The sequence below is a fragment of the Adiantum capillus-veneris genome, chromosome 28, assembly GCF_014529385.1.
Source record: "Adiantum capillus-veneris isolate H3 chromosome 28, ASM1452938v2, whole genome shotgun sequence".
NCBI classification, from domain to species: domain Eukaryota; kingdom Viridiplantae; phylum Streptophyta; class Polypodiopsida; order Polypodiales; family Pteridaceae; genus Adiantum; species Adiantum capillus-veneris.
The window spans coordinates 25,771,046-25,786,472 of NC_140958.1; the positions used below are offsets into that span (position 1 = coordinate 25,771,046).

Below are 15,427 nucleotides of genomic sequence, written 5' to 3' on the forward strand. Positions count from 1 at the left end.
TCCTGGATGGTTTTAGTGGATACAACCAAATTTTAATGGCACTTGAAGACAGAGAGAAACAGCCTTTGTGACTGAATGGGGAGTTTATGCCAGTAATGTGATGACATTTGGCTTGAAAAATGCTCCACCAACATTTCAAAAAGCAGTTCAGCATGTATTTGAAGGATACCTTACAACATTTATGAGGGTTTTATTGGATGATTTTAGTGTTTTTTGGAAAGAAACAGGAGCATCTAGAGCACTTGAAGTTATGATTTTAGAAATGCAGGGAATTTAGACTGTCATTGAACCCAGCCAAGTGTGCTTTTGTAGTTCAAAGAGGAGTTCTTCTGGGACGTTTCATTTCAAAACAAGGAGGGTCTATAGATCCAAGCAAGGTGGCAGCAATCAATAAAGCACTAGAACCAAAGACCATTAAGCAATTGGGAAGCTTTTTGGGTCAAGTGAAGTGGCATAACCAATTGTTGAGATATTTAGCACATGTTTGTACACCACTAACCAGACTTACAAAGAAACATGCAGTCTTTGAATGGGGAGAAGAGCAGGGTAGAGCATTCAGGATATTGAAGAAGATGCTGACTGTAGCACCTATTTTGATTGTTCTTGATTGGAAATTACCGTTCCATATCTTTGTGGATGCATCTCATGTAGAAGTGGGTGCAACACTAATGCAGGAAGTAAGGAGAGGTTGGTTTAGACCAATTTACTATGCCAGCAGGGTATTGACACCTGTAGAGAAGAATTATTCAGTTGAGAGAGAATGCTTGGGAATGATCTATTTGCATAAATTTAGACATTAACTTTTGGCCAATAGGGTAATTTTCCATGTCGATCATCAAGCTCTTATTTATTTGGTGAACAAACCACATTTGTCAGAAAGTTTGGCGAGATGGATATTTCTATTGTAGGAATTTGATTATGTGGTCATACATACTCCTGGACGACTTCATGTTTTGGCTGATTATTTTAGTAGATTGAAAACAGGTGAAGCTGATTCCTCAGGAATACCTCACCAATTACTTGATGCAGATCTGTTTTTAGTTCAGATGACTGACCAAACAGGGGATTGGTATGCTGATATATTTCAGTTTTTAACTGAAGGAGTTTTACCTGAATCTATGACCAAAGATCACAAGAAGAGTAATTAAAGATGCTCAGGAGTTCAGAACTTGTTTGCTGTGTCAAAGAGATGGTAGGCCATTGAATGTGGATAGAATGCCATTGCAACCTATTTTGACTTTGAAACCATTCCAAAAATGGGGATTGGATTTTGTTGGTCCAATCAAACCACCCACCAGATTTACACAAAATAGGTATATCTTGGTTGCAACCGACTACAATACAAAGTGGGTAGAGGCAGTGGCTTTAAGAGACAATAAAGCAAAAATTGTAGCCAAGTTTTTGTTAGGAACATTATGACCAGGTTTGGCTGTCCCATTGAGCTAGTTTCTAATCAGGGAGGACATTTTATTAACAAAGTAATTAGTAAATTGACTGAAGTGCATATGATTTTGCATAAGACATCAACAGTGTACTATCCCCAGGCCACTGGACAAGCAGAAAGTACCAACAAGATTTTGGTTAGGATTATCAGGAAGCTGGTCAATCAACACAGAATAGATTGGATTCTGCACTATGGGCTTTTAGAACAACATACAAAGTTACTACTAGAATGACACCATTCAAGTTAGTGTATGGGTTGGAAGCAGTGGTGCCCATGGAATTTATAGTGCCAAGCCTTAGGGTTGCAGTTCAGGAAAAGTTATCTCTTGAAGACTCAATTAGCTAAAGGAAAGAGGCTTTACTGAGGTTGGAAGAGGATAGAATCCATAGCCAATACATTGCTGACCTTATCCAACAAAGAGACAAGCTTGGATTAACAAAAAAATTAAATTCAAAATTCTTTCTCCAGGTGATTGGGTGCTAGTCTATAACAGTAAATTGTGCTTGAGACCAGGTAAACTCAAACTCAGGTAGGTGGGGCCATTCCAAATTGTAAGATCAATTGGGCCCAATAATTTTTTACTGTGTGATCCGGAGGGTACAATTATTCCCAAACCTATCAACGGATTCCGACTTAAACCCATTTTTTGGGCAAAGGGTCGGGAATCAAGGGGGAAATCTTATAAATGATTTTATGGTGACTAGTTATGCATGTGAGAGGGTAGCACGCAATCACAACCTGAGGTACAACCCACTCTTGCATTTTACGACGGGGCTGAGGATGTCGACAGTTCGCAACTCCTTTGTGAGTGTTGGCCCGGATGCAAGAGCCGATAATGAAATCATTGCTATGTTAAGAACCTCTGCAAGAAAGACTCGCTTTCAAGGCCCGATGGTGCAAGATCGAAGCTCTGATGATGAACCAGAGATGGTAACCCCTACCCGCATGGTACAACCCAAAGAGGAAGCTTTCTCCGACTACACATTTCTTGATTTCAGGTATGACTTGGAAAGTAATGAAGTAAACAATGCATGGCTCAGAGAAATTGGTCTCCTTGATTTTTCAAGACTTCCATGGGTGAGTTGGAGAAACAATCACATGGCCACAATTTACTTGAAGAAACTGCAATCAAATGATGGAGATGTTTTTAAGGAAGACTATTCGACTAAAGAGTTAGTAGCTAAGGTGTTTGACCTCTCTATTGCAGAGGATAATGAGTTCAACAAGGCTAGTGAGAAAGATATGACCAGTGCTTTTGGTCCATCTCAGGGAGAAAGGCATTATTACCAACTGTTAGGAATGAAGAATGCAGTTAATAGGCTGCAAAGCAGGTCAGGTGGTTTATAGAAAGGGTCTTTTTGTTGGTAAAGTCTAAATACATCAGTAGGGAGAATTATGGCATCTTGTTAGCTGCAGAAAGTGGTAGAAACATGGGGTGGGGTAATATTTTGTTTGATAGGATGAAATTTGAAATTTACACAAAGCAAAGAAGGAAAGATAGGACAACTAAGGTTGGGCCTTATCTTGTTGCTGTGTTTCAATATGTCAATAACAAAAGCATTTTGCAGGGGATACAGTCCCAAATTTCACCATAGGTAACTGAAGATGTGGGCTCTTGAATAAGAAGAGAGAAGAGACAGAAATTATTCTTGACCACATATCTATGCAGATAGATAAAGACATTTATGATCTTTTGTCTGTATATTACTCTAAACAAGAATATTTGGATGCAGTGAAAGATAAGATGGAAGGAGTTTGGAGATTTGTTTTGTTATACTCCAGCAGGTGTGCCTGAAAAGCCTGTGATACCTGCAACTGTCAAAATAGGTTTTAAGATCAAGAGACTTCATAAGTTGTCAAATCAGGAGCGTGTAGCTACATTTGGAGATCCTATTTTGGAGAGAACTGCAATTTCTAAAGATCAATTTTCTACTGTCTCTTTTGATGAAGTGCAAACTACACTACATTTGGTTAAAGAGTATGTGGAGCAGCAGTCTCGAGATCTCACATTTTTGAGCATAGAAAATGATGGCCTTCAAACTGAACTAAAGCAGGTCAAGAAAGGGGCTTTAAAGGACAAGAAAGCACAGAATGAGATAGAGCTTTTGGCAAAAAAGGTTCAGGACTTAACCAAAGCTCAGGAACTGATGAGATAGGAGTTGGAGTCTTACAAACAGGTAGTGTCAATCAGAGAAAAGACTTCAGCTAGAATTTCTAAATGGAAGGAGGAGTGGTTCCAAGTACTACGAGATCAATTGACTGAAATGTCTACTGTTAATGCATCTTTGGAGAGTAGCAGCAAGGTACTGTTAAGCAGGGTTGCAGCTTGTAGAAAAGTGGAGGAAAAGATTAGACACATGTCAGAGGAAGAGCTGGATGTAGAAGGCTGGTATGTTAGTTCAGGAGATATTAGAAAATGAAGAGTGAGATCATGGAGTATATGAAAGGAGTGTGGGAGCATATTAAAATGAAAATGTATGATGTGGTTAGTAAACCCTATCAGACTTTTGCAGAGGAGGAGTCCAAGGAGGAAATTTTGCTTTTATAGAGAGAATTAGTTGATTTGAAGGAGAAAAATGCAGAATTGCAATAGAAGGTGCAAGTAGAGGTGGAAATGGATATTGCACCAACTCAACTAGTTCAGACTACAATTGAAGTGGAAGCTAAGGATACAATTCAATTGTCAGTTCAATTGTCAATTCAGGAAACAGTTCAGGGATCAGTTCAGGAAGCAGGTCAGAGTGCAGTTTCAGTTCCAGTTATACAAGTTGATGACACAGAGGATCAGGAGAACATGGAAGAACTTTTGCTGAAGAGTGCTGAGGAAACGTCTGAAGATCCAGGTATTGATGCTACATTACTTGAAGCAGCTCAAGATATGGAGGAACAGTTAGGAGATCCTATTGAAACTGAAGATTCTGGTCTTCAAAAGTAGTAGCAAGAAGAGTTTTATTTTGATTTTCAAGCTTGTTTTGTCAAGGGATATTGTGGGTTCTTGCAATGTTTTGCAAACATTGCCCATCGGATGTGCCAGGTGTTAGGCCCTGATGCTTCAGTAGTGGTTTATTTACTTTTTTTTGTAATAAAGGTGGAGACCTTTGAACTCTAGGGGTGTTTTTGCACCTATGCTGGTAAATTTTAGGCGTTTTGATTAACTTCTTGGCGCTGCAAGGTAGTTAGTAACTTAGTTGATTGTTGGATTTCTTCGGTGTGTGGATGTCAAATTGTATTCGACAGACACTGTAGTGTGTGTATTCATGATGCAGTTGAAGCAGTAATACAGTCTAGTTTTCCTTCCTTCAATGATTTTTTGTATTTTTCTACTGTGGAGTAAAGCTATGTCGTATGCAGTTTACTGTGTATTTACTCTAAATTATTGCTAGGGAAGTTAGTGCCTAGCACACACTCTATCAATGAGTGCCATCAACAAAAGTAAAGGAGAAGTGAAAATACTCTACATTGACGTCTACTGCCAAGAAATCATCCATATTAAGGAAGGAAAGAGGTTAGTAAAGCTTCTCTTCCCCAAGGAATTTTAAGATAAAAGCATAGCCTCGACTCCTAAGTGGCCCAAAGGGGTTGCTCCTGCCAAGGGAAAAGGAGGGCTAGGCCAATCCTAGATCACATGACCCCCAAGGAAGAAGAAACACCTAGCCACATGAGTGCTTCATGTTTGGCTCTAGAAAAAAGATTTGTGTCTAGGCTGCCAAAAAGAAGGTCATCCCAAGCAAAGCAGCGGAGGATCGCCTATCGATTTGCGGCACACATGCAAGTGCTGCCAATTCACATTGATAACCCTGAATCGTAGGTGATAAGGAGGTTCCCATGCCCTAGAGAGGATTGGTTTGGCTACTTTCCTCACTGTTTTGGAAGGCGAGTAGAGGGCCTTCCTTATCTTCTTGTGAAACTCATCCTGAAGAAACTGTCCACCATGGGTGAAACCCAGTGGACCGAAGATGAGCTACAATTAAATGGTGTGGAATTCATGCAATGAGCCAATTTACGGTAGCTACTTGCTACTGCTGCTAGATAAAAGGCTAGGGGTGGTCAAACACATCACCATCACTCCATACGTGCTGAGCAATGAAGGGAAGGTGGAGCCTATGAAGGGCGATTACCTCGTGTGGATGTGCTGACTTGTCAACACCGGCATGGTAAGGGTATAAGTGAGTACTCTACACTCTATGCATCATGGATAACGGGCCAAGATCTTTTCCGTTTAGGTTTTTGTAACACATGCACATACACATATATGTAGATAGGAAGATCTTCTATCAGTAGAAGATTGTGTTTTTGTTTGGTGCTGCGGTGCTAGGAGAGATCCTTAGCTCCCCAAATCCCATTATCCTCCCCATGTTGGACTACCTTCACTTTTTAATGTATCAATTTTCATCCTATTTTGATCTATCCATCGAACCTTGTAAGAAGCCGCTATAAGCCGCTAAGATACTTGTGTTTAAGAAAAAAAAAATAAAAAATCTTGATTTGCAATGGAAAACGTTTTCTTCCCAACCTTCACGGGTAAGGTGGGGGAAGATGCTTTAGATTCCCTAGATAGTCTTGAAATAGCATGTGTCATCTTTGGAAATGATGATGATGCTATATGTCTCCATATTTTTCCAATGTTAATGAAAGTGGAAGCAAGATCATGGTACAATGCCTTGGTGAAAACCACCAAGGAGAGGTGGGACCTGCTAAGAGCAACATTTCTAAAGCGCTTTGGAGAAGACACCACATCGGAGAAATTGTGGCAATTGTTGATGGAGTTGAAGCAAGGAAGTATGGTTGAATATGAAGCATACGAATCGAAGTTTGTGGATCTATGGGGATGTTGGGTTGCATCACTGAGGGAGGGTAAAGGGGCACCCAATTTCCTAAAGAAAGACCGGTTTGTGACTGGTATATCGCCAATTCTTAAAGATAAGGTGAAGGGAAGGTTTCCTGCTCCGTACGAGGTGGCAATTGAAGTAGCCCGCCTTGAAGATAAGAAATTGCATCTACAAGCCACGACTACTGAGGAAGAGGAAGCGGGTAGGGCCAGACCACACCTAGCTGCACCTGCTGTAGCCTTCCAGAGGAATCAGTCACAAGAACTGGTTGAAGATCAACAAGACCTTCTCAACCGAATCACCAACCAATTAGAGAATCTTTTAGTACATCTGGTATAGGAAGTGCATGCACCTGCAAGAAATCCAAAGCAAGGAAGAGGGCAGCGGAGACATTATCAGGACTACCATGGTTACAAATGTGGAGAGGATGGCCATGGCATGTAATACTATCCTCATCCAAGAAGGCATAATTTCAATAGAGGAGTAAGGTAGAATTAGATTTCTCCACCAAGGATGAGGCCACCACCACCCAATAAACCAAAGAATATTCCACTAGATTTGGACCACCTGTATAACCACCACCACCACCGTAACCTCTAATTCCACCTCTACCCCCACCACCTCCTGGAAACCAAGCAGTGAGGGTCATCTGTCTTGAAGCTAATGGAAAGGCGTAAAGGTAGAAGAGCGTGTCAAAGACTAGGACAAAGGAAAAGGAAATGTAGAAGAAGTAGATGCCATGGGAGTGAAGCATGCTAGGCACGAAGAGGCCTCTTGAAGGGAGGAAAAGATGAAAGGAAAAGGAGAGTCTAGAAAGCATGCGTCTAAGCCTCGACAGAAGATCGACATCGTGGATTTTTTTCTAGGCGAGTATGCTAAACCATATAACCTAGTTCAAGATGTTTTGATGCACGGTTCAAAAATAACCCGGCCCCAATTACTCCATCTTGCACCAAGGATGAGGAGACAATGGACAAAGATGGTAAGTACTAGAAAGTCAAGACCAAGGATAGCTAGGTCTATCTCTAGGAGGAATCTAGATGACATCCTATCTATCATGGATGCCCACATCAAGAACAATGTATCTCAAACATGTACCATGTAGGCCTAGAGGTAAGTAGGCCGGAACCCTGTCGAGCTAAAATGTAAAATAACGTCAAATTGAAGTGCGTAGGCATTGTAATCGCAGTCAGGGTGAAGGCATTCAACACGGAAGTGGAGGTAGACATTTTTGTCATGCCTCACAAAGGGGAGGGCTACCCTATCATTCTCGGAAGACCATGGCTCATGGCTATGGAGGTTAAGCAGGACTGGAGTATCAGAATGGGGCCAGATGAAGGATGCTAAGGAAAAGGCAATATTCTATGACGTAAAGATTGGTAAGCAACAAAACATGATCTTGGAGGCATCAAAAGACGAATTCACCAGTGACTCTTCGACCACCTCGGGAGAAGAGACGACAACAATTGAAGAGAGTGACAATAGCATCAAAGTGATGGGAGTCATCCTTAGAGATCCAAAGAGATTGACCCAGCCTAAAGCACCACTAGAGAACCAAGAGGGACCATCAGGTACGCAACCCTTGGTGGATACAAGTAAGTCACATTGGTTACTCTCCAGTGAGTTAGCTAGTGAAGAGAGAGAAGAGTACATCTCTATGCTGGGTAACTTCACCACACTTTTCATTGATGGTTATGAAAAGATCACAGGCATCACAGTGGTGCAGCACCTCATAAGACTCAAGGAAGGAAGTAAGCCTGTAGTGAAAAAGATCAGAAGGCTTGGGGTATTTCAGCAAGAGGCATTGCTCAAAGAGATAAGGAATTTGCTACAGGAAGGTTTCATTTACCCCGTCGAAGACTCAGAGTGGGTCTCTCCAGCAGTGGTGCATGCCAAAGAAAAATGGTAAGTGGAGGGTTTGTGTAGACTACAAACCTCTCAATGTAGCAACAAAGAGGGATCATTTTCCCCTCCCATTCCAAGATGAGATTCTCAATGAGATGGTAGGTCATGAGTCTACACAGTATGTGATGGTGTTGGACGAATACGCCATGACGGACGTTAGCACAGCGAGAACTCACCTAACAAGATTTGTCAGCTAAGGACGAAGTTCGACCCACAGGCGCGTGGAAGCAACCATAAGGTGTCAACCTACACTCGACCGACTCCTAACTAATTCCTATAGAGGTCTCTACCCAATGTCTAAGTCACAGCCTTCAAGAGTGCATAAGAGGAAACTTCCTACAACACTTTTCAGAGCCGAACACCCATCAAACAATCTCGAAACACCACAGAACTTGAAGGAGACCCTACTAACACCAATAAGTCCCTCTCCCTAAGGTCCATGAACCAAAACCCCAACCCAAAACACCCGGTGCAAAATCACGTAGGATGTCTGGCCTTCGTTTCTGAAATCAGAAGTGCCTAATGTGTAGCTCCACTCAATGTGAACGTGTGGATATGCTGCAACGCAAAATCGGACAACATATGCTCACCGAATCATCAGATGAAGCTCTTAGATGGAGCTCGCAAAACCAGACCGTACACGCGCAATGTAGGTATTGACGTGTAACTCTTGTCGGGGGCAACATGCTACACTTCTCCGCACTCAATTCCGACCACCGGTGCACATGTAGTGTCAAGATGAAGCTCACACTCTCGCTCGTACACAGTACACTCACTCACAGACTTCAAAACTTTTTTTTAAAAATGACAAAAGGTCCTTCATTAAGGTCAAAAGGTGGTATAAATACCTTACAATTCTCAAACCCTAAACTTCGAACTCAACCATCTGCTCAATCTAACTGTCAAAACTAGGATACAATCTGGAAACTTCTCTAAGCCCCAATATTTACAAGGTGAAATGTCAAGTTTTCTCAATAAATGAATAATTACAAAAAATGATAATCTGCTGAGTAGTCAGTTTTCGTAGGGTGTGTCCAGCTTCTAACACTCCCCCCCTCCTTGCTCATGTCGTCCCTGACATGGCTGCTGAGCTGCTTCTTCATCTTATGGTTTCGCACATCGTGAGCAGCGACTCGTATCTTGCATGTAAATCCAACAGTGTTGGGCCAAATATATCAGTGTTGATGGTGAAGAAGCCGGTGTAGAATGCTTCTTCAAAGGCCTGGAGGTGATAGGATGGCAGAAACATTATCCTTTGATACAATGCATGTATCACCTCCTTGGAAGGCTGAGCAGATAGATTATATGCACATCTGTAAGTATCTTGAAAGAAGAAGATACTGTCTGTCACCTGGCTTGGTTTGAATGTCTCGAAGACTTCCAAAAGGGTTTTGCAGATCTTCCTCATCATTATGCAAGAAAGGTCAGGCGAGCCACTGAACAATTTGATGGCGTCCATTAGGGTTTTCATCATGTATTGAACACTTTTTCTCTCGCCGGCCTTCAAGCTTGGCAGCTTCGGATAGTTCATCCAAGTGGGTTGGCTTCTTTGAAGTATCTCCTGGGCCTTCCACGTCCTTATCCTTGGTAAAGGGCAGAAGCTTACGTTATCTCTGATGATTTTGGGTGCCTCTACCAAATGGATTAGGTGTTGTGGATACTTTGTCAGCCATGCCTTTCTCCACGTGGGCTGGGAGTCGACTATCAACTTTGTCCCTTCAGGCTGGGAGATATCTGCTGTGTAGAGTGGCATTGTTGGCTCTTCTCTAATCCTCTTGTTGATGGTGGCGTCTGCATATTTTAGCAAAGGATATGGGAGAGGGGGCTGTAGACATTCACACCGGAGATTGCTAGCGTCGATCTTCTGAATGGTCATGGATTTAAAAACCCTCTACTCCCATTCCAAGGCTTCCTTGGCCGTTTCTATGATTTTTTCCTCTATGGCCTTGCGCACCTTCTCTTCCTCTTCTTGTGTCAGATCTTGTGGCTCTTGAGAGGGTCTTACTAGGATTTCCTCTTGCATGGGTGTGTCCACAGGATCTGCCACATTCTCTAGGTCTATGCCTTACATGGCTGTCGGCCCTGTGCCTGCCTGCTCTTATGCCTGCTGTCCTCTCAGCTCTCTATCTGCTTTAGGAGTGTCTATTTCTCTACTTCAACTTCTTCTCCCATGTTCACGAGGAGGTCGTTCAACTCGGAATTTACCTTCTCCGCCTCCTTGAGCTTTCTCTTGATAATTTCTAGCTCATCTTGCATTGCTTTCTGCTCTTCTTCCATGCGTGTTTGCATAACCACCGACCCTTCCGTCATCATCAACCTTTGCTTTTTCTCTAAATTCAACTCTTTCTGAAGCTCTTTCATCTGTTCTTCATAGATCTGTCTTTCTGTAGTGGTGTGAGTAGAGCTAGTAGCTCTGACTCTGACAGAAGATACCCGTAGCCACTCGATGGTTTGATCTTTAACTTTAAGCTGGTCTTTGAGCTCAAGGACCTCATCCTGGCTAGCCTCCTGGTCTATTTCTGCCTTTTCTTTGGCATTTCGCATGGCCTCAACTTCCTTGGACTTCTCAGCAAGTTGTAGGGTTAGGTTATCCCTTTCCCTCTCTGCATCTGTCAAATGACTTACTAAGTTGTCTATACTCCTCTTCGGCTCCTTGCAGTCTTTGAGCTCCTGCCTGATTTTATCTTTCCATTTCTTGGCATCTTTGCAATGCCTTTGCCAGACTGGCTTGTAGCTCTGCTTCTCTCTCTATCTTCCTTTGGCTTTGTTTTTGTAAAGTGTCAATTCCAGCTTTATCTGCACTTCAGTGACTTTGAGAGTTGCCATTTCACTTTCTGAGGCCATTGACTGTGCTCTTAGCCCGGTTAGCTTTGTCATCACCACATCCCAATCATTGGTGGACGGGTGCAGGTCCACTGTATCAGTGGCCATCTCCTTTAGCTCTACTAACCATTGTCGAGAAATTTGCGGTCTTGCCAGGAAAGCACCAGGCTTATGGCTGTGAGAGTTTGTGAGAGAACTCAACAAAACTATATGAAGGAGTTAAACCGTAGATGCCATGAAGACTAGGGTTTGGAAAGAAGTGCAATCAAAGAAGACTCACTCTTTCTCTCTTGCACTCACGCACACAAAGAAAGAACACAAAAGAGAATGTCAAAACAATACGAAAATGAAAACATCAAGGCTATGGTCATATCGTATCATGGGTAATATGAAAGGGTTAATAGATGAGTTAATGGCATTCAATCTTGGCTGACCAAATAGGCTACGAATTGTTCTTTGGAATTGTAGTTTTGTGCTTACCATAATATATATATTTTGTCTAGTGATTGGGATTAATTGTGTGTACAAATCCTCTTGGTTCATAGCAAGATAACTACGCTTACGTCAAAAGAAAATTTATAGTCTATGAGAGGTAGTATGATGGGATCCGATGATAGAAGTATTTCATTAAGCCTTTCTGGGCCAAAGAGAAACACTATACGTTGTTGAAAGTGTATTTTACGGCTAATCCATACGTTAATTCTAATAGATCGTACAGAGTGAAAGCGATAGAAATGATCATCATGTGGGTTATTCATCTAAGATAGTATGTGAGAAATGTAGATATGAGAGAAGTGAAAAGATGAGAAGTTTCCCTCCCAAGCCCTATTCTTGCCCGTAGGCAATAAGGATACTGCGGGGAGAGATGTACCTGTAGAAAAGAGAACCTAGAATTTCTAGAGAGGATGAATTACTAAGAATGAGAGAGATAGGTTTGCTTAAGGAGATGAGATTAGATACATATATATATGTTGGATTAGAGATGAAAAAGAAAACAACAAGAAATCAAGAAAATATCAATGTAGAACACATCTTACTTGACAAACCCTTCGGCACCATTATTGATGGAGAGAGAAGAAGAGTGGATAATTCCACTTTGATTGATACACCAAGTGCAAGACCTTCTTTGATTAGAGTTGATCTTCCAAGGTTAGATTGTTGCAAGAATGACTAGTCTCCCTCTAGGAGAAAGTGTAGGCTTGGGCTTATGTTAATGGCTAAGTACAATTAGGCATTACTACTCACTCCCTCAAGAATTCCTCTCATCAATGGCTTGAATGCTTGAGTTTTTTTTCAAGGAAGAAGAGGTCCCCTTTTATAGGTGAAGGGAGCCCCCAAAGGTTTACACAAGAAGAGAGGAGCCAGTGTGAGTAGAAACTGGAAAAGTTGGAAATGAGCTGTCCCTGCATGATGTGGGAAGACTGGGTCCAGTATTCTGATCATAACTCCTCAACCGTGGCTCCAAATAAAAAAGTAAAAATATGGGCAGAAACGTCAGCTCATTAGCTACGATTTTCATTTAAAAATCGTTTTCCAATTCGGATTGGAACCTTGTGTAAACAATTCACCAAAATAGGGTCCATTTATGGCAGCAAAAGTCTTCATGTGGTCTCCTTAGCTTAGACTTTCATTTAATTCCAAAGGACACCTCATGCCATATGAAAGCATGACATTGCTCCTTGACAAAGTTTTGTAATCATGCTTGCAATAATGCATTAAAATAAGTGTATCTTTGAAATCATGCCACCTAGTGTCCCATTAGGATTTGATTCTGTCCTTGTAGCTATTTAAAAAGAAATATAAGAAAAGTATAAAAAATACATAGAATATATATATATTGGAGTTTACCCTAGATATAGGATCTAGCTAGGGTGTGAGATGATAATGAAATAGTAGAAATAAAGAATCAATGCTTTTTGCCCCAAGTTAAAAAGGCGAAGCTATTGATGCTTTTCCCATAGTATTTTCTGATGGTAAAGTAAGGATAGGTTACCCTTGAGAAAAATAATAGGATGAGATAGAAGGCTTATTATTATACTTAAATATGCATATGTACACTATAGGAAATATAATTATGTATCTAAAAAAATACAAGATAGATCTTGTAGCATGCGTTGCCACTATGTACGTTTCACAGCACGACATCCACCCCCTCTAAACCTGCACATCCTCCGGTATGTGCCACATTGTCTCTTTGTACATCTTCTTTGTCTTCTTCTTCACTGGATGATTCCAGAGCTTCATGTTCACTTTGATCTTCACCTGTGGTTTTCTCGTCTTCCTCATCAATAGCTTCTAGATCATTGTCTTCTCTTCTCTTAAACATTTTAATCCTTTTTCCTGCAATGGGAATCTTTACTTCTGTACCATCTAGTTCAGACAAGCTGTAAGTAGCATTTTCATGCACATGCTTTACAACATACGGTCCAAACCATCTTTTTGAGAACTTACGCATGACTGTGTACTGGTTATCAAGGCTACTATCATACACTAAAACCCAATCACCTTTTTCAATTGCTTTGCTCCTGAGTCGATGTCGCTTATCAAAATAGTCCTTATTTTTCAACCTTGCATTTTTGAGTCGTTCTTTTGCAGCTTCAATGTCTCTAGGTCTTCTCTCTAGCTGCCTTATACGCAGTGCAAGGAGATCTTCCCTACTAAGCCCCTCTTGCCAAGGTAGTACATTCCATGTGGGAATTGTATCCTCAATTGGCATCACTGGCTTTTGACCATGCATTAGCTCCGCAGGCATGTAGCCAGTTACTGAGCTATGTGTTGTACGATCAGCCCATAAAGCATATGGTAACAATTTTGGCCACTCACCAACTCTTCCTTCGCAAGCCTTGGCCAAAGCTATGATGATAGGAGGATGCCCTCTTTCACTCTTTCCATTGCCTTCAGGGTTGTAAGCTGTAGTAAGAGAAAGCTTGATCCCTAATCTAGAAAAGAACTCCCTTGCTTCTTCGGCATCCAGTTCACCTCGATCTGCAATGATTTTTCCCACACAACCATAACGGCAAATCACCTCATCAAGAAGAAATTTGCACATAGCTTCTGTGGTTTTAGCTCTTAATGCTCTTCCTTCAACCTGGTTAGTTAGGTCCTCTCGTGCAAGAACCAAGTATCTCATCTGCCAGAGTCCTAAAGGCATTGTGACTAGATCCACAACCCATTTATAGTGCATGGCTAGTGGATATGTAGGGTGCAATCCATCACGATGTCGAACATTTGAATACATTTGACAAGTTACACATGACTCTGCAAACTGAGATACATCTTTATACATACCCTTCCACCAGTATTTTTCTTTCAACTTGGAGAAGGTTGCCCATACACCCCTGTGTTTAGCCCATAGACTCTCATGAAACTCTTGCATGAGCTTTACTTGAGTCTCTTTTTTACATATAACCCGTTGTGGTGTAGCACCCTTTTGTTTAGGATGCTTCCACAAGTAACCATCCCTTAAAAAGTACCCATATGCTTTCCTGCGATCCTCTTGAATTCTTGTTCAGACCAATCATCCTGTTTTGTTAGAGTACTCAAGTACCTTCCAATAGAAAGCCAATCACCTTCATAAAGATCTTTCAAGAACAATTCAAGTGAATTAGTCATGCAGACATTGTTACCTTTGACATGAGAGATATAATAGAATTTTGTGCCTACATCATCTCCCTCATCAATCATTTGTGACTCATCTTCATACCTTGCCCTTGATAGCATATCTGCCACTGTATTGTCTTTACCTGCAATGTGCTTAAACTCGGGATTTAAGGACTTAATGTAGTCAATCCACCGCAACATAGCAATGTCTAGTGTTGAGCAGCTTGTAATCATCCCAAGAAGTGGTAGACAATCTGTTTCTACAACCACACATGCACCAATTAGGTACTCTTTCCCACTTTTCAAGGCTGTAACCATACCCCATAACTCTCTCTTTATATGAGGATAGTTTCTTTGGCGAGCACTTAGTACCTTTGCTCCAAATCTTACCACATACCTGTGTCCTTCTTTGTCATCTTGCCCTATTGCCCATCCAATCCCTGTAGGACTGGTATCTACTATCACAATCACTGGCCTTTGACACTCATAGTCTACCTTTCTCAAAGTCGTTGCTGACTGGAGTAACTCCTTTAGTTTTTTCATGGATTTTACATGTGCTTCTGTCCATTTAAACTTTTGATTCTTTCTAAGCAGCTGATAAAGAGGATCAGCTACATGTGCATAATGTGGAATCCAAATAACATAAAAGACACATGCTCCCAGAAACCTTCTAACCTCAGTGATGCTAGTGCATGTTTCTTTCATTCTTTGGATGGCATCTACCTTTGATGGACAAGGTTTCCTACCATATGGCCCGCACATGTGCCCCACAATGAGCACTTCTTTGACACCAAACAGAGACTTTTTCCCTGACAATGTAAGATTC

At 41.4% G+C, this 15,427-nt stretch overlaps 1 protein-coding gene across 1 annotated transcript; it reads left to right on the plus strand.

Moving 5' to 3' along the window:
* The first annotated feature begins 4,058 nt into the window (after positions 1–4,058).
* Positions 4,059–4,379, plus strand: LOC147420198 (uncharacterized). Its single transcript, XM_086504923.1, has 2 exons — positions 4,059–4,106; positions 4,173–4,379. The coding sequence occupies exons 1-2, from the start codon at positions 4,059–4,061 to the stop codon at positions 4,377–4,379; spliced, it is 255 nt and encodes an 84-aa protein (XP_086361049.1).
* Positions 4,380–15,427: the final 11,048 nt, after the last annotated feature.

Bases quoted from the DNA above. Each gene is read 5' to 3' on its own strand.
- LOC147420198 (XM_086504923.1), top strand. From the start codon at position 4,059: ATGGATATTGCACCAACTCAACTAGTTCAGACTACAATTGAAGTGGAA. The intron at 4,107-4,172 runs GCTAAGGATACA...GGATCAGTTCAG, and splicing joins AGACTACAATTGAAGTGGAA to GAAGCAGGTCAGAGTGCAGT.